The sequence below is a fragment of the Acomys russatus genome, chromosome 5 (genome assembly GCF_903995435.1).
Source record: "Acomys russatus chromosome 5, mAcoRus1.1, whole genome shotgun sequence".
In the NCBI taxonomy this organism is placed as follows: domain Eukaryota; kingdom Metazoa; phylum Chordata; class Mammalia; order Rodentia; family Muridae; genus Acomys; species Acomys russatus.
The window spans coordinates 25,458,924-25,483,265 of record NC_067141.1 but is presented as its reverse complement, the minus strand read 5'-3'; the positions used below and the strand labels follow the sequence as shown (position 1 = coordinate 25,483,265).

The 24,342-nt window shown below is 51.6% G+C and overlaps 1 protein-coding gene across 1 annotated transcript; it reads left to right on the top strand.

Moving 5' to 3' along the window:
* Positions 1-1,848: 1,848 nt before the first annotated feature.
* Positions 1,849-2,067, top strand: Smim38 (small integral membrane protein 38). The gene has a single exon (XM_051147041.1). It carries the CDS (start codon positions 1,899-1,901, stop codon positions 2,052-2,054), a length of 156 nt encoding a protein of 51 aa, XP_051002998.1. The 5' UTR covers positions 1,849-1,898; the 3' UTR covers positions 2,055-2,067.
* The last annotated feature ends 22,275 nt before the right edge of the window (positions 2,068-24,342 follow it).

Sequence of the window (24,342 nt, the reverse complement as noted above, 5' to 3'; positions counted from 1 at the left end):
TAGTAAGTGAGCAAGACCTTCTGGGACATTCCGGAAAACCCTTGGCAAGCAAATGTTTGGTGTGATTTTTGGTGGTGCCTGGCTCCTAATCTCTAGATCTCCACTTACATTTGGAGCAATAGAAAAATAAACCCAGAACCTGTTCCAAAAGTGTTGTCCTGAGAGTGCAAGGATGGGTGGCCTGGCAAGACACCGCATGAACTGCAGAACAGTAGACAGCCTGGGTCAATCCCAGGGATGCACCAGCTGTGGGGTGCGGAGTGGAGGGTGGACGCAAGTACTTAAGTGGATCTGGCACACTTCCCATCAGTGTTTGTGCGATCCAGATTGGCACCATCCTCAAAAATCTCCACTTCCCATCTTAAGGTGTGTTACATGCTAATCCTTTCTGTTTGTCGTTATTTGGAACCTTCTAGAAAGGCTACACAGGGCAACTACTCATAATACCATGGAGGAACTCTTGAGAGGCGTCCAGTGATGGGCTACAGAAGTTCTCAATGCAGAAGGACCCCCCCCCCCCTTGCATCACAGCTTGTTGGACCGATTCCTGGTGAGACCACTTGGGTTGGAAGTTCAGGACACTGTGGCCAGGCACCCTCATTCCTCCTACAGTGCCCCTGGCTGCAGGTGACATCCTGCTTTGTGGGACACAGGGCTGGTATTAGAGGTTGGGGACAGCAAGCCAGCTTTCTCTTAACCCAAGGAGACCTCAGTTGTGAGGGATCAGAGTAGGGGACAGGGTCCCCCCAGTGTGTGTGTGGGGGGCACGTGTATGGCAGACGGACATAACTGAGCAGATGCTGTTTTTCTGGAAAATTCTGGAGGTGGGTCCCCAAGGCGTATGCTTTGAGGGTGCTGGGCCTATTTAAGAACTCACCCTTTGTCTTTCAGAGCAGGGGGTCCTGACCTCATTTCCCAGCAAGGAGGCGGAGGTCTAAGGAAGCAAGTATCTTCCCCACGGTCACTCAGTAAGTCCTAGGCTATTTAGAGGCCAGCCCTGTGTGGGCATCTGGGGGGCGAGGCGAGGGTATAGGGGCTCCTTCCATTAAACCTGTGGGGCTAGAGTAGGTGGCACTCAGCCCACCACCAGTGGCTGCCCTCCCCGGGTGGTGGTGGTGGTGATGGTGAGAGTAAACCCACTCCTCCAAGTTCCAGACCCTTTCTGGGACAGTCTGTGCTGACCACCCCCATGCTGCCACAGGCAGGGGCGGCCTTGGGGACTCTGCGCACAGCCTGTGTGCTAATTGAGCCATGTCTGGGGTCGCCTCTGGGCTCCAGCCGACTGTTCCCCCTCTCTGCGCCTCTCTCCTCTTTTCAATTACACAGTCTCCCTGCCGCCCTCCCTGCTGGGCCGGGCCTCCCTGCAAGCCTCGTGGCCCCCGCTCGGTGCGGGCCTGCTGCTGCTGCTGCTGCACAGCCCGCCCAGCCTCGGACCGCGCCGGCCTCCAGAAGTGATAGCTAATTGGGGAGAGAAAGGGCCCGATTGTCTGCGGCAGCCGGAAAGGCCCGGAGGAGGCGGCCGCTTCGCCCTGCAGCTGCCGCCGCCGGAGATGTTTGGGGATTACGTCAGCCTGGCGGGCAGGGGCCGCGGGGACAGCGCGGGAGGCGGGCTCCCGCAGGCCTCCCGCCGCCAGGGCCTCTGGACAATGCTGCCATTGTCGGTGCACGGAGTGCTTAGCTCCCCATGAATGGTACACGGGCCTCTTGACCAAGGAGGCCGCCTGTAGTCCCAACTGTCCCCTCACAGGCGGAGAGGCCCTGTGCGGTGGGAAGGGCTGGCTGTGGACTGCACCGATCTGTTCCTCAGAAGGGGCCTCCGTCAGGCCGCCAGGACTGAGCTCAGGTCCCAGGGAGGCGGCTGCTGCTGCTGCTGTTGCTCTGCTTCCTCTCTACTCAGCATGGCCTCCTGGCTGGGGGACTCCGCTGGCCCTGACCCACTCATGGTGCTCCTGGTTGTCATCCTCCTGGTGCGCTTTATCCTGTGGTCCTGTCTGGGAACCTATATGGACTACAGGCTGGGCCGGCCTCAGCCTGGCAAACCCAAGGAAGAGTAAGCCAGGGGGCCCAGTGGAGACCCAAGCCAGGAGGTTTTGTGTTGTGGCTTCGTCCTCCCTCTGTAGATGGACAGGAGGTAGCGGGCCACCCGCCTGTCACTGAGTGCCACAGACACATTCCTGCGGGACACTGTTTACCTTCCACTGCCATGCCCCTCCATGCCTGCCCCTGAGAGTCTTCTAGCTTGGGTTAACCTCCCTAGCCCTTCGCCAGTCAGGCAGGTACAAGATCCCACTATGTGGAAACCAGAGGGCAGTAGAAGAGACAGAGGTTTAGAGAGGCCCCAGCACCTGCTCAGACTAGTTAGGACTGGCCCCCATCAGAAGGTGTCTGCCTACATGGGCTGTCACAGCAACCATTATCACTAGGTTCTGGGCCCCCACGCCAGTGTGTGCCACAAGAAATGTTCGGCCCTTCCCTGTCTCTGATTCTTTGTAAGAGGCTGGGTTTGTGTGGTGAGACCACCAGGACAGCCATGACCATTGCTCCCAAGGCCAGCGCTGTCTCTGCTGTCCTAACCAGTCACTGGATGCAGACAGCTGCCTCAGTTTCTCCGAGCAGACCTCCGGGAAGGGTCTCAAGATGGCATGAGATGGAGTTCAAGCCCAGTTCTTTGACCCCCCCCCCCCGAGACAACTCTTTAACTATTGAGGCCTCAGTTTCCCACCTTGCTCTCTCATGAGAATGAACCTAGGGGTTGGTGATTCGCCTTTCAAGATACTGCAGGGTGTTTGTTTGTTTGCTGTTTTTAAGACTCACCTGGGCAGCCCAGGTGGCACTGGACGGAAGGAGAGCTCACAGCTCACACGCATGTGGATCCGTGCCTGCCCTGTGCCTGAGAGACCCAGTGCCGAGAGAAGACAGCAGGACACGGGGTTCTGCTGACCTTATGTGACTCCCCAGAACAGTGACAGTGGTCAGTAGCCCCCACCCCCATTTCCCCCTTGAACCAAATTCTGTAGTAAGATGTCTGTGGCATTTGAGGCTGCAGTGTGGCAGTTCTGGGACCTGGCACGGACTCGCTTCTGCTTTGCCCTCTTTAGCACACGGTCTAGGGCTTTGTGGCTGCAAGGAGGCGGCAGCCGCTCCAGGGACTTTACAGGACGTCCATGTGCAAAGAGACAGTACAATAGAGACGAAAAGCGGTGCCCCCAGGAACCCTGAGTTTTCCGTCTCATAATCTAAAATGATGTCATAGTGTCTTAGCCTCCTGACGGTTGCTGCAATAAATATGGTGACAAAAGCAACTTAAAGGCTCAGCTCACAGCTCCAGATCAGTCCATCACACTGCCAAGCAAGCCACCAGCAGGAGCATGAGGCAGCCACTCTCATGGTGCCTGAGTTTGGAAGAAGACAGCACATGCCCCTCGTGGCCTCTGCCACTGGTTTGGGCCACTGTTTTTAGTTCTGGCCTTTTGGGGACTGGTTTGGGTGCTTGGGTGCCTCTGTGGCCTCCTTGAGCACTGGCTTTGCCTTTATCTGAACCTTAGGATGGTAGATGTGTCCATCGCTGGCACCTTCCTTGGTTTGCTTTTGTTCTTTAGTGCTCCTTAAAAAAAAAAAAAAAATGTCTGAGTTAGCTGGGTGTGGTGGCACATGTTTGCCATCTTAGCACTTGGAGGGACAGGCAGGAAGATCAGAAGTTCAAGATCATCCTCAGCTACGTAGTGAGCTCACTCTGTCTTGGGCTGTATAAGACCTTGACTCACAACAAAACAAAACAAACAAACAAACAAACCCAGACCCCTTCTCCAAACAAGTCCCAGCGAGAAGATGCATGTGAGAATGCCCTCTGCTCATGGCTGACAGTCCTCGATACAGGCAGCAGGTCTGTGAGGGGACCTTGTTACTGGGTGTATAGTATTTCTCTCAATTTGTATGTTGGGATCTTCATCCCTGAATTTGGAGGTGAGATCTGGAATGAGATGATGAAGGTGAATGAGGTCACGTGGCATGGTTCCTAACCCCAAGGGACTGGTGCCCTCAGAGAAAGAAAGAGACCAGGACACAGCCTGTGTGTGCCAGGAGAAGCATGTGAGAGGCAGGGAAGGTGTGCTGTCTGCAAGCCAAGGAGAGAGGCCTCCGGGGAAGCGAGCCCTGTGACACTTCCACTTTGAACTTCCAGCCTTCAGCACATGAGGTAATGAAGCCTGCAGCTTAAGCCTCCCCTCTGTGGTGTTCTGAGATGCCTAACAGATGAAGGAATGGAGTCATTAGCCCAACGAGGAGCCTCGGAGTGCTCCCAGGAGTGTCCATGGCTGTGATGTGGGTGCAGCACAGCTCTGGGGAGCAGGTGGCTTGGACAGGAGTCACAGTCAGTCGGCAGAAAGTTCTGGGAACACAGAGTAGCCCGAGGAGGTTCATGGGGGCTATGGAGCACTAAAACTGTGGCTAGTGCAAAATTTGATGCATAGTGATTCTGTCACAGCACATCAGAAATGGCTTTGTGTGGGTTCTGCAGGAAAATGATGGCATTCTGGACACCTTGAAATAAAATATAAAAGTTAATTTTCCTGCTTCTTTTAATGGGTTCCCATGAGATTATTAGCACACTTAACAGGACGCCCACAATTTACATATTTGCTTATAACAGGCAGCTGTGTTTGGAGAATGGTCTGCGGTCACCATAGTTTCTGTTTTGAATGAATTGAGAAAGGGGGGGGAGGGGGAGGGATGAAGAGAAGAGGAAAGGAGAGGAGGGGAGAGGAGAGGAGAGGAGGGGAGAGGAGAGGAGGGGAGAGGAGAGGAGAGGAGAGGAGAGGAGAGGAGGGGAGAGGAGAGGAGGGGAGAGGAGGAGGAGGGGAGAGGAGAGGAGGGGAGAGGAGAGGAGTGGGGGCAAACATCAAATCAGGCACTGCTGACTGGGGACATCCCATCAGACAGCCTGATGGAGTTCCCTATTGAAAGTCCCAGCACAGCAGGAGTCCCCTCAAGTGAGACTTCCAGGAAAAGGACAAACAGCCACAGATAGAGATGAGGTCACTGTCTTAGGGTTCTAGTGCTGTGAGGAGACACCACGACCACAGCAACTCTTACAAGGGAAAGCATTGCCGGGTGTGGTGGTGCACGCCTTTAGTCCCAGCACTCGGGAGGCACAGGCAGGCGGATCGCTGTGAGTTTAAACTAGAGCCTTCACCCTACCGTCCTCATAGGCTCGTGCGCATCTCGTGACGCAAAATGCAATAATTCAATTTCAAGTGTCCCCACCGTCTTAAACAATCGATCTTTAAACAGTTTCAACATTTCAAAGTGTGAGTTCCTTCTGAGACTCAGGTCCTGTCTTAATTGTGAGCCCGATAACATCCAAAACCAAGTCACACACCTCTAGCACACAGTGGCACTGAGTAAACATTCCCACCCTGATAATGAAGAATAGAGACAAAGCAAGGAGCATCAGACCAACGGATACTGAAACCTGCTGAGGCAAACCCCAAATCCTGTGGCTCCATGTCCAGCAAGTGGAGCTTATATTGGAATCACCTGGGCTTCAGAGGCTCAGCTAATCCCACACTTCCAACTCTGCCACCTGTGGCACACACAGCCTCTCTCTTGGGCCAGTTCCATTCTACACTTGTAGCTTTTCTTAGCAGATATCCAATGGTCTTGGCATCTCCAAAATTCTGGGGTCTCCGTTAAATCAGGCGCCATCTCACAGCTTCCTGTAGTATCCTCTTGGGACCTTGTTGCAGGGACTCTAACCTTGCCACACATTGCCTTGCATAGTGACTCTCTGGAACTGTGGTGCAAGACTCTATGACCTCTTCAATTTAGTATTGTCCATTCCTGCAAGGCAGCCTGGTGTGAATGCTGTTGCTAAATGCTTCTGCCACCTGAGGATGGAGTTTGCCTCCCCCCCCCCCCCCCCTGCCCCCATGCTGCCTTGTGTGGCAATCCTGGAAAACACTTTCCTAGGGGTTTTTGAGCAGGGAATCCTTTATTGGCTTTTTATTTGTTTTTATTTGTTTTTTTTTTTGTTTATTTGTTTTTTGAGACAGGGTTTCTCTGTGTAGCCTTGGCTGTCCTGAAGCCACTTTGTAGACCAGGCTGGCCTTGAACTCACAGCGATCCGCCTACCTCTGCCTCCCGAGTGTTGGGATTAAAGGTATGCACCACCATGCCCAGCTTCATTGGCTTTCTTAATGAATTCCCTTTCTTCTTAGCTGTGTTTGTATTTTCATAGGTTGGAGCCCTGCCCTCAGGATACCTTTCCTGCTATCCAAGTATAGAGTTAATATTTCTGGCTCAGCAGTTAAGATCATTGTCTGATCTTCCAGAGATCCTGAGTTCAATCCCCAGCAACCAAATGGTGGCTCACAACCATCTATCCTGGGATCTGATGCCCTCTTCTGGGATGCAGGTGTACATGCAGGCAGAGCACTGTATACAAAATAATAAATAGATAAATCTTAAATTTGTTTTCTCTTTTATGGTGCAAATAATCTCTTAACTATCATAGTTTACTTTCCAAACTGCCTTGTCTGTAACCTGAACTGTGGCTACAATCTTTTCCTCCCCAATCTGTGTATTTCCCCATCTTTGTTCTTTGTGCTCTCTCTCCCTGTAGACCTGGAGGAGAGCAGTGAACAGTAACCAAGCCACAGCCTGAATGCTACCCTGTCTAGAGATCTCTTCCGCTTAAGTAATTAGTGCTTTGCTTTTTAATTAAACTGATTTACATTTCCAGGACTTCGGAAGAGTGCAGCTGCATTATCAGTGGCTCCTCATCTAGTTGCTAGTGGGGTTCTTGTTCCCTCTCAGATCTCATAAGCGGAACCTCCAGTGTTTGCACTTCTCCCGGCATTCTGGCCTTCCGAGCTCCCACTAGTCTGGTTGATTAGGTCCTGCTGCAGCATTCTAGGGATTTTATAGCTCAAAGTTCCAATCTCCCCCTCATATCTCTTGTCAAAAGGCCAAGGACCATACATATTCCAGGCTCATTACAGCAGCAGTCCCACTACTGGAACCAACTGTGAGATTAATTTTTTTGCTGTGGCAACATGCTGGACAAAAGCAAGCTAAGGGAGGAAAGGTTTATTCTGGCTCCGCAGTTTGGTGGTTCAGTGCATCATGACAGAGATGGCATTGCGACAGGAGGCTGAGGTGGCTCACCACATCACTCGCTTTCTCTTGTTTTAATTCAGTAAAGGATTCCATCCCATGGATGTTGCCACCAAGTTGTGGGTGGGGGGGGGGGGGGAGGAAGAAATTAGAAGTGAGGTGGGAACACTGGGGAGGAAAACTTTATAGCTGTCTGGATGCCTTTTTCTTTTTTGAAAACGGAATAAAAGCAAACAAATATGGTTTCAAATGACAGTAACAGATTTTAGTCAAGTAGGCAGACCCAACTCAATATAGACAAACCATATGCACAGCATCCTACTCTCCCTTCAGTGATTATAAATGAAGTACTTGAGGCTGGGAACCTTATGAAGAAAAGAGGTTTATTAAGTGAACAACTATACAGTCTCTCAAGCACAGCTTAGGCATTTGTTTGGCTCTGGTAATATTGTCATAGAGGATGGTACTGAAATGGCTGGAGTGTCCAAGGAGGACATCCCATAGTAAGTGGAAGGCAGCCAGAGGAGAGGGGCCAACCTTGTTCCTTGATAACAGCTTCTCTTGGGAACTAACTGGGCTCCTTTCAGAAGCTTAATCTCACTGGGTGGGTGGGGGGGCTCCCAATGACCTAATACCTTCCTGTTAGGCTTCTCCCCTTAAAAGTCTCACAATGTGCCAACCTTTTCACACTGGGGACCAGGCCCAAGGACCCTTAGGGTGTGGCACACTTTAGCTGCTTCTAACCATAGCCGGAGCAGACAGCATCAAAGACCCATTTGTTACATTTTTATTCATTTCTCTCTCTCTCTCTCTCTCTCTCTCTCTCTCTCTCTCTCTCTCTCTCTCTCCTCTCTCTCTCTCTCCGCCTCTCTCTCTCCTCTCTCTCTCTCTCTCGCTCTCTCTCTCTGTGTGTGTGTATGAGAGAGAGAGAGAGAGAGAGAGAGAGAGAGAGAGAGAGAGAGAGAGAGAGAGAGAACTTGCTGGAGTTGAGTCTTTCCTTCCATCTTGTCGGTCCTGGAGATAGAACTCAGGTCTTCAGGCTTGGCTGCAGGTGCCTTTTTACCTGCTGAGCCCTTTTTTCGGGCCCAGTAATCTTGTTTATAAGAGTCACACAGGAAAATGGGAGAAGAAAATCAGGTGGTGGAAAGCAAAGCAGTGAGCCTTTGGAGCTGTGGTAGCCACTGTGGGCATGGAGGCTGTGCGTGCTGGGTTTCCTCTGGTCTGTTCTAAGTGCCATCACCAAGGATAGTGTGGGTATTACTGACCTACAGTAGTAAGTCACTGCCTGAAATCTTAGCCCTGTTTGGGCCCCAGGCTGCAGGCCTCTCCCCTGCCTGGCCTCCAGTGCTGGTCCTGGTCCTGGTCCTGGGGATGAGTCACAGGTTCTAAAAATAAAGCGGAGTGAGCTTCGAAACTGTGTGCTTCCTTTTTAAGCCAGCTGTGCCTGCCTAGGGTTCCCCAGCAGCTGGGTATCAGGACAGGCTTGGGGGCCCCCTGCTGCCAGCAGGCGCAGGGGGGCTCTTTCTCCATTGGCAAGACACAGCATTTGCTAGCCCTTGTGCAGGCTTAGCCCTCTGTGCTCTGCACTGGGAGGCTGGATTCTCCCAGCCCAGAGTGGCTCCATACATACAATGTGGGTGAATGGCTACCATATGGGAAGGCGGTCTGAGGCTGAACAGGCAGCAGGGTGCCAGGGAAGCACACCCACAGAGCAAGGGAAAGGGCAAGGGGTTCTGAAAGGCAGCTGGGTAAGGGACCAGTGCTCCAGGCCAAATGTGCAGGGTAAACAAAGCCTGGAAACTGGTGGGCTAGTTCAAGATGTGAGCCTCAGTGGGGGCATGTCAGCATCCACCCAGGAGGCTGGTCACCTTGGCAGAGTCCCCGCCACCCTCTCCTGTGACTTTGACTCTTTAAAGTTGATGCTTAGTAGCACAGCCAACCAGCTCTCCAGTGAATTCATCTGTTCCCCAGAGTTTGGCCATGCTGCTCCTCACGCTGCCTCGTACATAGAGAAGGAGGAGAGATGCGCAATGCCAGGGCAGGTTGGATTCACATTGTGAGGGCTCTGGTGTTTGCCTGGGAGTTTGAACTTTGGTGCACAGGCAGGAGGGAGCTCTCAGGGCTGGGGAGCAGGGGAGGGGGTATGAGTGCTTTTTAGGTCTGCATTGAGCATGAGCTGGCGAGCCATGAAGGTGATTGGCTGTTGAAGGGGCCAGGCAGATGTTGGGGGCCTGGGCTGCTGCACTGATGTGAGAGAAAGGATCAGGAGTCTGAGAGAGTTTCAGGGAGAGGATTGGGGAAGGTGTCCCTCAGATTCAGGAGAGAGCCCTGAAATGATTACGGGGGACCCAGGTAGAGTGTAAGAGAATAGAAGGGAGGGGAGGGAAGAAGAAGAAAAATGGAGGAAGGGGGAGAGGAGGAGGGAGAAGGGGAGGAGAAGGAGGGAGGAGGAGGGAAGGAGTGAGGGAGGAGGAAGACGGAGGCAGAGGAGCTGGAAGGAGGAAGGCAATGGGGCACTATACGCAGCTGGATCTGTGTGGAGGCAGCAGGCTCCAAGGAGGAGGCTGCAGCCTGCAGGGTGGCCTCACAGGCTTCCCAGGCTTTCCATCTAAGCCATCTGCCAGGGAAATTGCTCCTGTGGAGCATTGGATGCCGGGCAGATCTACAGACGATGGGTGAGGCCCACACACGCCAGGGAGGACTCTCTCTGCTCAGGGTCTTCAAGTATGAGTGTGAATCACCCCCCCACCCCCCCGCCAGAGCCCTCAGAGAGACACGGTAATGCAACTGGATCTCTGAGCTCTGACAAGTGGACACACGAAACTCCCCAGCACAGAGGCAACTTTGTTCTTTATAAAAGCACACGAGCGCATGTATTGGTGGGGAGGGACCCAGTATGTTTTCACTCTGGCTTTGGGTCATGAGACACAGATATTCAAAGGCACAGTGCCACCACTTTCTTTAAGAAAAAAAAAAAAAAAAAGATTTTATTTTTAGAGTGTGTTGGTCGGAGGCGGAGGTGGAGACTGCGTGTAAGTGCTGGCGCCCTTAGAAGTGAGGGTCTCAGGTAGTTCAGGTTGCCCTCAAACTCACCATAGAGCCTAAGATGACTTACTCTCTTTCCTCCAGGACCACCAGTCCTGGTATGTGCTGGTCATGGCATGGAACCCAGGACTTCAGAGGAGCGAGACAGCCATTGTGCCCACCAAGTCACTCTCTAGCCCCTCATCCAGACTTCTCTTTTTCCTGGAAAGCCTCTGGCCCCACAGCTGTTTTTCTGTTTGTTGTTTTGCTCTCCATGCCTGTGTTAGAAGCTGTTTTTTAGCCTGTCAGGCCCATTACATCCAGAACCTTAGAATGCTCAGGATGGTTCTGCGGTGCCCCCGTGGCCACCCCTCACCTGGTGTTTCCTTGCTCTTCTCTTATGGAGACTCAGAGCTAAGAGGAGGGTCTTCAACTGCTGTGTGTGTGTCTAGCTTGCTGCTGCTTGCCACATTTTTGGCAGGGTCTCTAGCCCTCAGCCAGTGTTCTCCAGTATAGAGGTCTTCTGTGATGCCTTTTCTAAAGCCCCTCCCCCACCTCCCAGCTGCCACTGCTTGAGCCACTGTGGTGTCAGGGTTTGCCATGTTCTTTCTGCTCTCTTCTCGCCCTGTCTTCAGTGCGTGGCCACTCTCACAGCCCCTTACCATCACCTTGGCTGAGATCAAGAAGGAAGACCATGCATTAGTGCCGCTCCTTCCATCCTTCTTCCTGTCTGTGTGTCTGTCTGTCTAGCCACCCACAAGTCCATTTTGCCTTTCCTCAGGTCTTGCTGCCAGCTTGTCTCAAGACCACCATCATCGTGGCAATCTAACAGCCATGTCACAAGGAGGCCTTTCTTTCAAGGATGATCTGGGAAATGGTGTGCCCTCTTCCCTTTCCGCCTCCCCTCCCCCAGCAGCGTTAAGTGAAGTGATCTAAGCTTTAGCTGTGTGCTTGTCCCAATACTGTGACATAGGGAGGTTGAAACTCAGGTGAGGAGGCAACATCACCCACCAGCAGACAATGCTCGCCCTGACCCTCCTCCAGGCTCAGCCACTGCCCTGGCCACTTCCCTGGCCACTGCCCTGGCCACTTCCCTGGCCACTTCCCTGGCCACTGCCCTGGCCACTGCCCTGGCCCGCTCAGCCTCTTCCCTGCAGCTTCCTTCTGCAACAACCTTCTCCCACCCATGTTGCCTGTCCATTACCGTCCGGTCGTCAGCTCTGATTGCAGAATCTTCTTCCAAGGAGCTAGGCGTATGTCACTTCCTGTAGGATGTTAGCCAGGCTGACTGAGGCAGGTGATCTTCTGCAGGCGCCACAGCCCTGAGCTGGGTCACATTCTGTTGTGACATTGCCTGTTTGATCTTTGAACCGTGAACTACCTGTGAGCCAAGGGAAGTTCTTACTAATAGTTAGAATCCACAAGATGCCCAGATACCTGTTGAAAAGAGGAGGGAGGAAGGGAGGGAGGAAGGGAGGGAGGAAGGGAGGGAGGAAAGAAGGAAGGGAGAGAAGGAGGGCCATGGAGGTGGCTCAGCGATAAAGCAAGTTTGGGAAGGAAAGACAGGTGGGTCCCTGGGACTCAATGGTAAGGCAGCCTAAGCAACAGTGAGCTCCAGGCTCAATGAGACCCTCAGCCAATAAGGCAGAGGGCTGGCGAGATGGCTCAGCCGTAAAAGCACTTGCCAAACAAGCCTGACGATAGAGTTCAAAACCCAGAGGCCCAGTAAGGAGGCGAGAAGTGACTCCCAAAAGTTGTCCTCTGACCTCCACATGCATGGTGTGACGCGCCTCCCCCCCCCCAACTCCCGTCTCTCCCACACACACCAATAATAGAGAAAATACACATTTTAGGAAAAAGTAGGCAATGAGTGAAGAAGCTGGCGACCTCCAGCCTCCAAGGGCACATGTGGACACAGGTGCATGCATGCCTTCTACATACGTGTAGACACATGAAAAGAAAGAAGTAAAAAAGGAGGGAAGGCGAAAGGAAAGAGAGGTGGTGGACAGCCGAGCAGGGGGAGGTGCTGCCGCCTGGGAGCAGAGGCACAGCCCTCCTGCCACCTGTGCAACCAGACACCCGAGCCCGTGGGAGCAAGGCCTGGCACGCAGTGCGCAAACAGAGCTGCCCTCTTTGGCTGTGGCCCCTTATTCCAACCCCAGCCTTTCCCTCCAGTGGAAACCCAAAACTGGCCAGGACAAGGGGTGGCAGATGTCTGTGAAAGGGATGTCTGCCTTGGCAGATAAGAGCTCGCAGACAATGGGCCTGCCTCTCTGGGAATTCTCTCCTGCAGGCAGGGCAGGGCATGGCCTGACCCTCACTCTGGCTCTCTGTTGTTGGGTGCCATGTCTGTGGGTGCCATGTCCATGGGCCAGGAGCCACCAGTAGCAGCTCCCTCCCTGCTCACCCCCAACACAGGGCTGTGACTTCCTGACTCCATCCTTAGGTGGCTGTGTGCTGATCCCCAATACTGCCATTGTGAGACAGAGACATGGAGACCCAGCTGAGAAGGTAACATCACCCATCCCGTCCGCTTGTCTCCCGGTGACAGCAACTCCAGGCCTGGATGTGAGTCCTGCTCTGAGCATGTGTTCACAGGGAGAGAAGGGGGGCACTGCAAAGTGTGTGCCCCTGAGGCACCCTGGAGCACCCATGCTGCGCCCACTCCGGTCCTTGTAAACTGACTCTATAGAGAGCCACCTGGCCTGCCAGAGTGGGGTGGGGGCAGGACACTCCCTGTGGAGTGACCTGTCTTACATCCGGGGCTGCTGAGTCCCCACCACCTCAGCTAATGGGGGAGGACACCAAGGCCCCTTGCTAGGCTCCAGGAGGCCTGATGTCAGGGACTTAGCTTCCTCCTGTCATGTTTAAACCCACAGAAGCTGGAAGGGTCCCAGCAGGCTCTGGCTTGCTATCTTCTCCAGCTCTCCTAGTGAGGCTGAGCAAATTCCTTCCAGGTCTTGGTGGACGACAGGAAGGAGAGGAGGTCCCTTGCCTGTAAAGAGTGCTTCTCTGCTGTTCTGTCTGGACAGCGTTGCCTATTCTGGGGTCAGACCTTTTCCACCCACTCATGTGCCAGTCTCCCTGGAGTCATTCTCAGGGTCACACCAGAAGTGACATTAAATTACTAGCTCCCTTGGTACACCTCCATCCAGTCAAGCTGATCCTAGTTGGACTAAGGAGGGGAGGTCGGTTTCGGGGGCTGAAATGCTGCTGATGTCTCAGCTGAGAGCGTGGCTGGGTCAGCATAGGAGGTCCGTTCCTATTCCTGGACTAGGGTTTCCTCACGGAACACACAGATGTGTGACTGTCATGTGGCCTTTGCAGATGCTCACCTGCTCTCTGAAGCTCGCCAATGAGAGATGAGACCCTTCCATTTTGGGGGTGGATCAGAGGGCATGTGGATAGCTTGAAGGGACCCCATGCCCATAGCCTGGGAACCCTGAACCTAGTCCCTAAAACAAGATCCCACAAGAACAGATGGGTTACATGAGTAACCTGTGGAGAGAGCCCTTCTGTCACTGTGGTGGTGGTAAATGGATGGTTAATGGATGAGTTAGAAAATCACATTTGTAGCCAGCGGAGGAAGGAATGTTTCAGCCAAGAATCATAGTCACCAATGGTGGCGGACTTTACTGAGAAAGTGTAAGAAATCTGATTTACTCACTTCGTGTGTGTGTGTGTGTCTGTGTGTGTGTGTGTGTTGTCTTGTTTTGTGATACAGGGTCTCTCATGGGACCTGGAGTTCACTGGCTATGTTAGTTGGTCAGTGGGTCTCCCGGGGTCCACCTGTCTCTGCCCCACTGTGCTGGGTTGCAGATACACACTGTCATGGCTGGCTATTATGTGGTGCTGGGATCTGAACTCAGGTGCTCAGGCTTGTGCAACAAGCACTTTACCCACTGAATAATTTTTCCACCTCCAAGGAATAAAGTCTTTAAGTGCTCCTGCAACATCTTCCTAGTTGACTCAGCACATCTCAAGGGAGGAATGGTGGCTCCACAGTGGGAAACGCTCCCCAGCCTAGTGACTCCATACAGGGAGCACTCCCCAGCCTAGTGACTCTACACAGGGAGCACTCCCCAGCCTAGTGACTCCACACAGGGAGCACTCCCCAGCCTAGTGACTCCACACAGGGAGCACTCCCCAGCCTAGTGACTCCACACAGGGAGCACTCCCCAGCCTAGTGACTCCATACAGGGAGCACTCCCCAGCCTAGTGACTTCATACAGGGAGTATTCCCCAGCCTAGTGACTCCACAGAGGGGGCACTCTTCAGCCTAGTGACTCTGTACAGGGAGCACTCCTCAGCCTGGTGACTCCAGAGAGGGAGGCACTCCAAAGCCTAGTGACTCCACAAGAGGAAACCCTTCCCCACCCCAGTGATCAAAGCTAGAGTTGATGGAACTGGAACTAATCTATGTCACATGTTCCTGATGAAATATAGCTGGGAGTGGGGAGTGTCAGTCCTGTGGGATGTCCTTGTCAAAGACATTTTGTGTGGATGGACACAGATTGAGGAGCCAAACACTCCACATCCCTCTTCAAAATGTTGACCTCATGAGAACAAAGACAGAAGAGCCATTAAGAAACTAATAGGACAGGATGCCAAATGCAATGGCTGATCTTATTTTGAAATAAAACGCTGTGAAGAACAGCATGGGGACTTTCAAAATAATCTGAGTGCCCACTGTCCACTGATTTTGAATGTTAAGAATGAACTGTCTTTCTTTTTTTTTTTTTTTTTTTTCGAGACAGGGTTTCTCTGTGTAGACTTGGATGTCTTGGACTTCCTTTGTAGACCAGGCTGGCCTCAAACTCACAGCGACCCACCTGCCTCTGCCTCCCGACTGCTGGGATTAAAGGTGTGCACCACCACTGCCCGGCTCAAGAACAAATTTTCTAGGTCTAGCAAATATCCTTGCCCTTGGGAAGATATGTTCTGCATTTGATTTCTGTGGACCAAATTATGTCCCCCCTCTAAATCACATATGGAAGCTGAGTTCCCACACTTCCTGACTTCCAAATTTACATCTTAGTGGACATATTGGTGGTGTCTGTAGGGGTAGTCTTTGGAAAGTGATTAGGCTGTGGAGACCAGCTGCGTCTGCTTCTGTGGACAGGTAGTACAAGGCTCCACAGAGCCACCTTCTGAGTCCACCAGGCTAGCTGCCTCATGGCTTTCCCATGTCCAGGGGTCCCTTCCTGCCACTCTACCGACACAGTCTTTTACCTCCCTTGGCCACCTTTGTCAGGTCCTACCTCTGTCTCCCTATCTTCTTCACACAGGAGGTGGATTTCTTGAGTGCTGTGTGCTCTGCTGTATGGTTCAGAGAGTTCTGACACATGTCACCACAGGTGAGCTCCCCACCTTTGCTTCCCTTATTAGGGCAGAAACAGTTACCTAGCAATGCAGAGACACATTTGGAGGCTCTTTCCCATTCCTTCACAAGACTGAAAACTGGGCTCACTTCAAAGATACAGGTGCCCTGAAGAGTTCTGGGAGCACCCTCCTTTCAGTCTGATTGTGCTATCCCTAGCTTTGCAGCCTGCCAGTAGGTCTACGGACTCAACAGAAACCTACGATTTCAGAGCATGTGTCAGCTTCTCATCAATTGCAGGTAGATTTCATTCACAGCCTTCAGAAGCTGAGCCCTGCTGTGTGCAGCATGGCCGCAGATGGGCAAGCTGGGCTGTCTCCTACGGACACCTCTCTGTGTAGCTCGACAGCTGGGCTGGTATTGCGTTATCAGCAGGCTCATCATGTATTACTAGAGAGACCTGGCCACATGATGTCATTCATTGTGTGCTGTTAACCTTTCAATCTGTGTTAGCTCTCTGATTGATCTCAAATCTCTGCATTTTTGCAGGGACCGGCTGGCGAGTCGTATGTCTAAATATGTCTCCCCTTTCATCTTTCACTCCATCATATCCAGGGTCTCAGCAAATTGCCTTTGTTTGTGGATAAGCCAGGCCATCCCTCCCTTTTAACAGCAACTAGTCTCGGCTCAGAAATGGAATATATTTAGCCATGAATTTCAGGATTTTTTTTTTCATTTTTCCACCTAATTCAATGAGCAGACCCCTTATCTACAGCAGAGCCCAACATAGTGGACTCATGCCCCCGAACTGTGATGACTCTAAATGTAGTTTGAGTCTTTAATGTTCTCTGATGGTTTCCAGAGTGGCCTTTTATTTTCCTGGGGATGCTCTGGTGACACTGGCTCTCCCTAGGACTGACTTCCTCCCCCAGGTAAAAGGTCAAATGGTCCCACCACCTAAAACTTAAAATCAGAAGTCTTGACATCATCAGAGTGGCTTGAACCCTTCCGCTCTGGGTGAGAACACGAATGACTCTGACCTCTGACACATTTTCTCACTTTTCCTACTGTGTGCTGGGTTTTTAGTGAAAGCCATAGTGTTGTCTCGTGTGTTGACTCTAAGTTTTCTGGGCTCCCTCACCATCTAACACGGGAGCTCCTGCTTCGGTTTGGATCCCTCAGAAGAACCTGTAGCACTTTGAGAGCAAAATCAAGTTGACAGAGACTGATTTTGGCATCTCTGGAGCTAACCTCAGGCTGACTCCATGGGGAGGGCAGACTAGCTTGGTAAGGAAGTGCTTGGCACAGGAGGAGGGGACTCTGTGGGGATGTCACTGGCTGAGACTTGTCTAATGCAGTCTCATATCTCTCTTTTCATTTTTGCTTCAGTTTCATGTGTGTTTCTGTGTCTGTACATCTATGTGTGTTTTCATGAATGTACATCCACGTCTATGCATGTATGTGTGAATTTCCTTGTGTGTAAGCACATATGAATACATTTGTGTGTGTGTGTATGCATGTATGTGTGACTTTCTGTTGTACCCATTTGTGTGTGTCTGTGTGTGGGTACAAGTATTATGCATTGTGTGTATGTGTAAGCTTGTATTATATATTTGTGTGTGTGCATTGTGTATTTGTGTGTGCATGTATTGTGCCTTTGTGTGTATGTATGTGCATGTATTATGTATTTGTGTGTGTGTGCATGAGTTGTGCATTTTTGTGGGTGTAGACGTATACCTGCATGGTGCGGTACTGAGGTCAGAGAGCACAGACCCGGTCTCTTTTCTTATGTGCATTCTACCTTTTGTTCATTGGCCTGGACCTTCATCACATAGGCCAGACTCTCTGCCCCCAAGCTCCCAGAGAGCCTCTTGTCTCTCTCCCACCTCGCCAGCACTAGAACTACAGGACAGAGTTGCCACACCTAGCTCTGTGTGGGTGCAGGTATCTCAACCCAAGTCCTGATAATTCGTGACTGAAAAGTTTCCCCAGCACTCGCTGCGGCTTCTCGCTTGAGGAGGGTGCTCAGAGCTTCTATTCTGTCCTGGAACAAAGAGACCCTGACTCTTGACTTGAGTTTTGCAATGTCTGTGAGTTCAATGCCAGCCTGGTCTAATAGTTGGTTCTAGGACAGCCAAATCTACATAGAGAAACAGTGTCACACACACACATACACACACATACACACACACACACACAGAGAGAGAGAGAGAGAGAGAGAGAGAGAGAGGAGAGAGAACAGAGAGGAGAGAGAGGACGAGAGAGAGAGAGAGAGAGAGAGAGAGAGAGAGAGAGAGAGAGAGAGATAGACTCTGCCTCAAAGACTAAGGTGAAAGAGGGATTGAAGATGATTCCCAACATAAGCTTCAGGTTTCCACATGCACACATGTGCATGTATGCACACACATGCACACACTCGAGCAAAACCATGCACACACATGCACACACTCGTGCAAAACCATGCACACACATATGCATATTACACACATACATGAAAAGCCCCTCCATTCAGCTAAGTTAACTAGCTTGAGCATTGTAGCCAATGAGTGCCTGTGCTGGGATGTGAGCCTAGAGTCCTGGCTCCAACTTGGAGCTCCCTTGCTAGTCACAAACATTTATCTCTTCCTTGGTGCTCAGTTTGGGCTACATTTTGTCTTACAGTGGCGCTGGGTCATCCAGATGATCAACAGATTAAGGCTCAGAGTGGTCAAGGGAGTCACTCATTGAAGCACAGCTTACAGGTTTGAACTCAGACATCTGGGCCTTTTCCTTTCCTTTCCTTCCTTCCTTTTAAAATAGGGGCTTTCTCGGTAGTCCTGGCTGTCCTGGGACTCACTATGTAGACCAGGCTGGCCTCGAACCCACCTCTGCTTGCCAAGTGCTGGGGTTAAAAGCGTGCACCACCATGCCCTGCCTGGACCTCTTTCTAGGATGATCCTTGCCATCCTCGGTGAGGCCGTTCCTACCTGCCTTTCTCTGTAGGGTATTCTCAGATGCAGTGTCTCTGGAGAAATAGCTGCCATGAGGGGCTAATCAGACCCCCTGCTTCCAGCATTTCACTCAAGCCTGTTTGTAAAATGAATTACCTTGTTATGGGGTGGGGGTGACTATCTTATCTAGACGGGACAAATCCATTAGGGTTTGCAGCCCCTCTGTCACTCTCAGAGGGGTGATGTCAGCCTGTCTTTGGTGTGATAAGGAGCTGGGTGCACTTTAGTAGAGACCACGTCCCTGACAACAGCACCCAGGAATTAGTGGCTTATCTCACCATTTGTCAATGCCCTCTGGGGGATGAGGCAATCCAGCAGAAATCACATTGTCTTGGGGCCCTTGCATGCGTGCTTCCTAGCTGTCCTCCAGGGGCACGCAGGGGACAGGGTGCTCCAGGGAGTCAGCAGAAAGGCTCCAGCACCTGGACTTTGATGACCCTATCCCTCGGTGGCCTGATCTTTCTGGCTGCCACCAGCTGAGCACAGAGCAAAGAAGCCCTTGTCCTGGGATACCTGAGTGTGAGATATTGCACCTGAGGAAGCAGGGAGGAGGGCAGGGAAAATTCTATAATACTACGGAGATGCCAGCGTGGTAGCAGATCTCAGAGACAGTGGTACCCGTGAGTCTCCTATCACATTGGCTCTTTTAGGCTACATGATGCCTGTAGTTTCCGTTGAGCGAATCTCCTGTGTCCCTTCCCCTGAACCCAGGCAGGACTGGTGTCACACTGAAGGATCACTTGGTAGAATGGCTGCTGGTAGCTTCTAAGCCAAAGTGAACTAAGGTTCCACAACTTCCAGCCAGCTTCTTCAGTCAGAATCCTATCTACCATATTGTGAGGGAACTCAAGCTATAAAAGGCCACACATGGCCCCTGCCTGTCATAGCTCAGCAAGGCATCCAGGGAAGCCAGCCTCAGCTGTGGATGTGGTCCAGCCTTGGGGTGGTCCCTTGTATGGGATGCTGGATGTGATGAAATAGACACCCTTGTCCCCTTTTGTGAGTTAAATGATGTAAAACGAACTCTTTTTTCCCCCTCTAAAGATGATGTTTGATCATTTCATCTCTACAGTACACTATTTTATTGAATTTCAATTTAGACAGGTGAACTCAGGTCCTCAAGCTTACGCACAGAGCCATCTCCCAGGCTCTAACCTGGCGTACTACCTGTCATCCTCATGCTTTTTTTCTCTTGTTGGTTGGCAGGCCTGCCTCAAATCATGGTTCATAGGCACCCCCTTGGAGGTTGAGTTCCAGGCTGAGGGTAGACCTTCAGTAACTTTGGGTTTGAATGTGGATGTGGGTGTCATTTCTGAGAGGGCTTCTATTTGCCTTGAAATCAGTCACAAATCCTTTGCAGATCAAAGAGTTGACAGGTGTCAGGGAGTGAGCATCTTGAAATAGCTGCGGGGTCAGTTGCATCGGCCTGAGCCACTGATAGCACAGCCGATCCCAGCCTGTAAATACCTGGTGTCTATGACACGAGGCTTCGTGTTCACAGACAGTGCCAGATGGGAGGGAGGGCTGGGTGGGTGGGGGAGCCATTTGTCTTGATTCTCACATGGAGTTCCTTTTCTTTTCTTTTCTTTTCTTTTTTTTTCTTTTTTAAAGAAAAAGGATCCATCTGGTAATCAGATTGCAAGCCAAGATATCTGCTTTGGGGTTACAGGACCCCCAGTTGATGTGTCCTGTCAACCACACAGCCCCCATCTCCTGTGGTAGCTCTGGTCACCAGGCCTTCACAAATGGAAGTCATCAGAAAGTTGCCTGCCTGTAGAAGCTTCTAGAGATAGGGTGGAAGGGCCTTCCTTTCATCCTCCTCTCAGCTTCTGCTTCATGCACCTGGCTTCCACCTTGTACTTTTAATATTTCGTGTGTGTGTGTGTGTGTGTGTGTGTGTGCATTTCCTTTTACTGGATGCTCTGGTGGATGCCAGAGAGTCAAAGAAGCTATATGGGTTTGCTCCCAAGTTCAGAGCCACCCTCCTCAGCCGTTCAACTTCCTGAACCCTAGCCTCCTCATTTTCTACAACTGCACTCTGAGCCACCCAGAGATTTCTGTGCATACATAAGGCACCTGTGGAGAGGCCTGCACACAGGGCCTCCGCCATACTGCTCTTCTGAAGCACTGTTCTAGGTGCCATTTGACCATGGCAAAGAGTGTCAGGGCTGGAGAGGCTGCCCTGGCTGTGGCCACTGAAATGTTTGTGGTCTCTCCTGTCCCTCATCTCGTCACTTCTAATGAAGCCCTGAAAGGCTGTGTGGAGGCTCGTCTTTGCTGAGGACTGTGAAGGGTGATTTTGCTCTGACCACATCTCAGATGGTTCCCCTCCCCCTGCACACGAATCTCTTGTCGTCCCCTCAAATTATATCCAGACACGGGCAGTTGCAGACGTCACTCCTTTCCAGCCCAGGGGCCCACCAGCTGGCCAAATGGGGCGTTTAATTGGAGTAGAAACTGGCAGGCTGCCCAGAAATCCTGAACACCCAAGTGGCCCCACTTTCAGAACTTCACCCACACCTTTACTGCAGGCAATTTCAAATGCTTAAATGGCTCCTGAGATTTCCCAGGGGCCCCTAAGAGTTTAAAGTGCTTCCCAAGCCAGGGAATGACAGACAGTCCTCCAGCCCCAATGGGCCCCATGTGGTGGTGGGGGAAACTGAGGCAGTCCAGAGGCGCAGAAAGCACTCAATCTCCAGATGCTGATGAGGGTTCTCTTTGGAGGAGCCCCTCCCTCACTTTCTTGGGGACTTCAGCTGGAATCCTCCCAGGGTTCTGGCCCTGTTGAGTCTGCAGGGGTGGGAACACACGGGCTGGGAATGACGGGTGAGTGGAGGAGTGGCTGGCTGGCAAGGAGGTTCATTCTAGAGGCCCACGGGTCTATCTGCCAACTGGGCAAAGCTTCTCACTATAGAGGCAAAGTTGGGGTTCACAGGGCTGGAGTTAGATTACAGGATGGGGTAAGAGCTGACACTCTGCCAAGCATGCTGAGGGCAAAAGAAGGATGAGTGCAGAGGGGTCAAAGGGGCCTCATGTCCTAACCTGTGAAGTGGGTCAACAACATCCCTAATTGCAGGCCCTGGAAATGCAATGGCTTAAATCCCTAGAACATCTTGAACAAGGCCTGGCTGGTATTGAATGTAGGGTAATTGCCGAGTTACCATGATGGTGATGTCTATAACGATGATGATGGTGGTGCTGGTGCTGGTGGTGATGGTGATGGTGATCACAGTGATGGTGATGATGGTGATAGTGATGATGGTGATGATGGTTATAGTAGTGATGATGGTGATGATGGTGGTAATGGTGGTGGTGGTGATGGTGATGTGGTGATGGTGGTGGTGGTGATGGTGATGGTGATCACAGTGATGGTGATGATGGTGATAGTGATGATGGTGATGATGGTTATAGTAGTGATGGTGGTGATGATGGTGGTAATAGTGGTGGTGATGATGGTGATGTGGTGATGGTGCTGGTGGTGATGGTGATGGTGATCACAGTGATGGTGATGATGGTGATAGTGATGATGGTGATGATGGTTATAGTAGTGATGGTGGTGATGATGGTGGTAATGGTGGTGGTGGTGATGGGATGTTGGTGATGGTGCTTGGTGGTGATGGTGATGGTGATACAGTGATGGTGATGATGGTGATAGTGATGATGGTGATGATGGTTATAGTAGTGATGATGGTGATGATGGTGGTAATGGTGGTGGTGGTGATGGTGATGTGGTGATGGTGCTGGTGGTGATGGTGATGGTGATCACAGTGATGGTGATGATGGTGATAATGATGATGGTGATGATGGTTATAGTAGTGATGATGGTGATGATGGTGGTAATGGTGGTGGTGGTGATGGTGATGTGGTGATGGTGGTGGTGGTGGTGGTGGTGCTGGTGGTGGCAGGGATGGGAAAAATGAACTGACCATTTGCTATATACTAACAAGTACTAGGCATGGAGAAACCACTGTGAGCAAGATAAATGTCCCTACTTCTACAGCATTTGGTCATAATGAAGCCGCTTGCTGGCAAATAAGCAAACTTACAGATGTTTAGAATAACACTGAGCTGAGGCCACTTGATGGGTGGGGGGGCCTCTGTCAAAGGATGAGGCATTTGTATTTACAGAAAGGAGCCTCCACCATGGGAAGTAGGCGTTAAATCAGGCCACCTCACTTTTTACACTCTACCCTCACTGGCTGCCGAGAAACCTGTAGTCGGCACTCTGGGCTCATGGACATCATTATGACTTACAACTTTGCAGTCTCAGATGCAGTGTCCCCTTTCAGGACTTGGGCACATCAGGAAAGTGTGTAGGAAGAATGCAACCACACGTTCCCTTGGTCTTTCCATCTCGGGGCTCCCAAGCATCTTAGGCTGTATGCTCTTGGTCTTGATTGGTAAGCTGGGAGGACCTTCGATGGTCAGGGTCCTGGGAGGGGGACCCATGTACTTCACAGCTCTCCATGGCTGACCCGGGAGGGATCTGGCTCTGGGGTAATTTCCCCCGGAACCCACCATCACTCCTTCACCATTACGTCCTGTTTAAACAGCACCAGCTGTGGAAAGGCTGTGTGGGGGAGGAGCTCGTACCTTAGCCGCTGCCTGCCCCAATGGAGGGCCCCTCGTGGGGAGGGCTGGCATATGGAACCCATTTGGGAAATTCTTTCTGCATAAGGCACTTACTCCAGGTAAGACACATGACCGTATTGACTGTGAAAGACAAAACGCTCACACTCTGCTGGCTATGCTTTCATGGAACTTAATTAAACACATGGCCTGGCTGGCTGGGAGATCGACACTCTCAGAGGCCCCTTCTCAAGAGGTGGTGGCTGCTCAGGGGAGGCCAATTACAACCCTCTTGCCTCCCAAGACCTCACAGACCCTCCAAGTGCTTGGAAAATGTGTCTAACACGGGGCCTTTGGTTGAGAGGCCTGGATAATATCAGACCCATTTCCAGGCTTGGGGCCAGCAGTGGTCAGAATCCCAGGGGCTGTTGGGAGGCTTCAGAGACCAGTTTTCAACCTCACTGAGCATCAGAACCCCTCTTTAATTTCATCACACGTAGACCCCACTATAAAGCTGTGGAGCCTGCTAGGGCTGAAGGGAAAAGATGACAGGGTAAGCGGTAAAGACATGGATCCTAATCCGCCCTCAGCTTTAGCTTAGCCTCCTCCACCTCCTTTTTTTTTTTTTCTTTTTTTTTTTTCTTGATGCAAGGTCTCACTCTGCAGACCAGGCTGTCCTTAAACTCACAGAGATCTACGTGTCTCTGTCTCCTGAGTTCTGGGATTAAAGGTGTGTGTCACCATGCCCTCTGCAGGATGGTGGCAAGGCCAGGTGCTTCTGCCTGAACACTTGGTGACCTTTTAACAAGTGTTTAATTTTGGTTTCTTCTTTTGTGTGGGGTGTATGTGTGTGTGCGTGCGCGCGCGTGTGTGTGTATGTGTGCGCATGCGTGTGTGTTTGTGTGTGATGTGTGTATGTGTGTGTGTTTTGTGTGGTGTGTGTGTTGGCAATGTGTGTGCAGATGCCTGAACAGGCCAGAAGAAGGCATCAGATCCTCCAGAACTGGAGTTAGCTGCCTGGCCTCACCCAGGAGGCACAGTGGTGTGGAATTCTTGACTCTTGCATGTGTGAATACCACTCTGGACACCTAACCATGGGATGCAGGGATGTGGTCCTGGACCTCTCTGTGTGATGATGTCCTGGACCTCCCTGTGTGGTGGTGTCTGTGGCCGTGTTCCCTTCCTTTGTCCAGTAGTGGCCTGAGCTCCTTGGACTCTGGGATTGACTTCCAGTATGTCATCTCTACCATGAGCTTTGCGGAGTGTGCAGAATGTGTTCTTAACAGTGTTGATGTGTACGTTCCTGGGGAGCCTGGGGCTTCCTGA

What these genes read in the sequence shown, in the direction of transcription:
- Smim38 (XM_051147041.1), top strand. Translation starts at nt 1,899, where the DNA reads ATGGCCTCCTGGCTGGGGGACTCCGCTGGCCCTGACCCACTCATGGTG.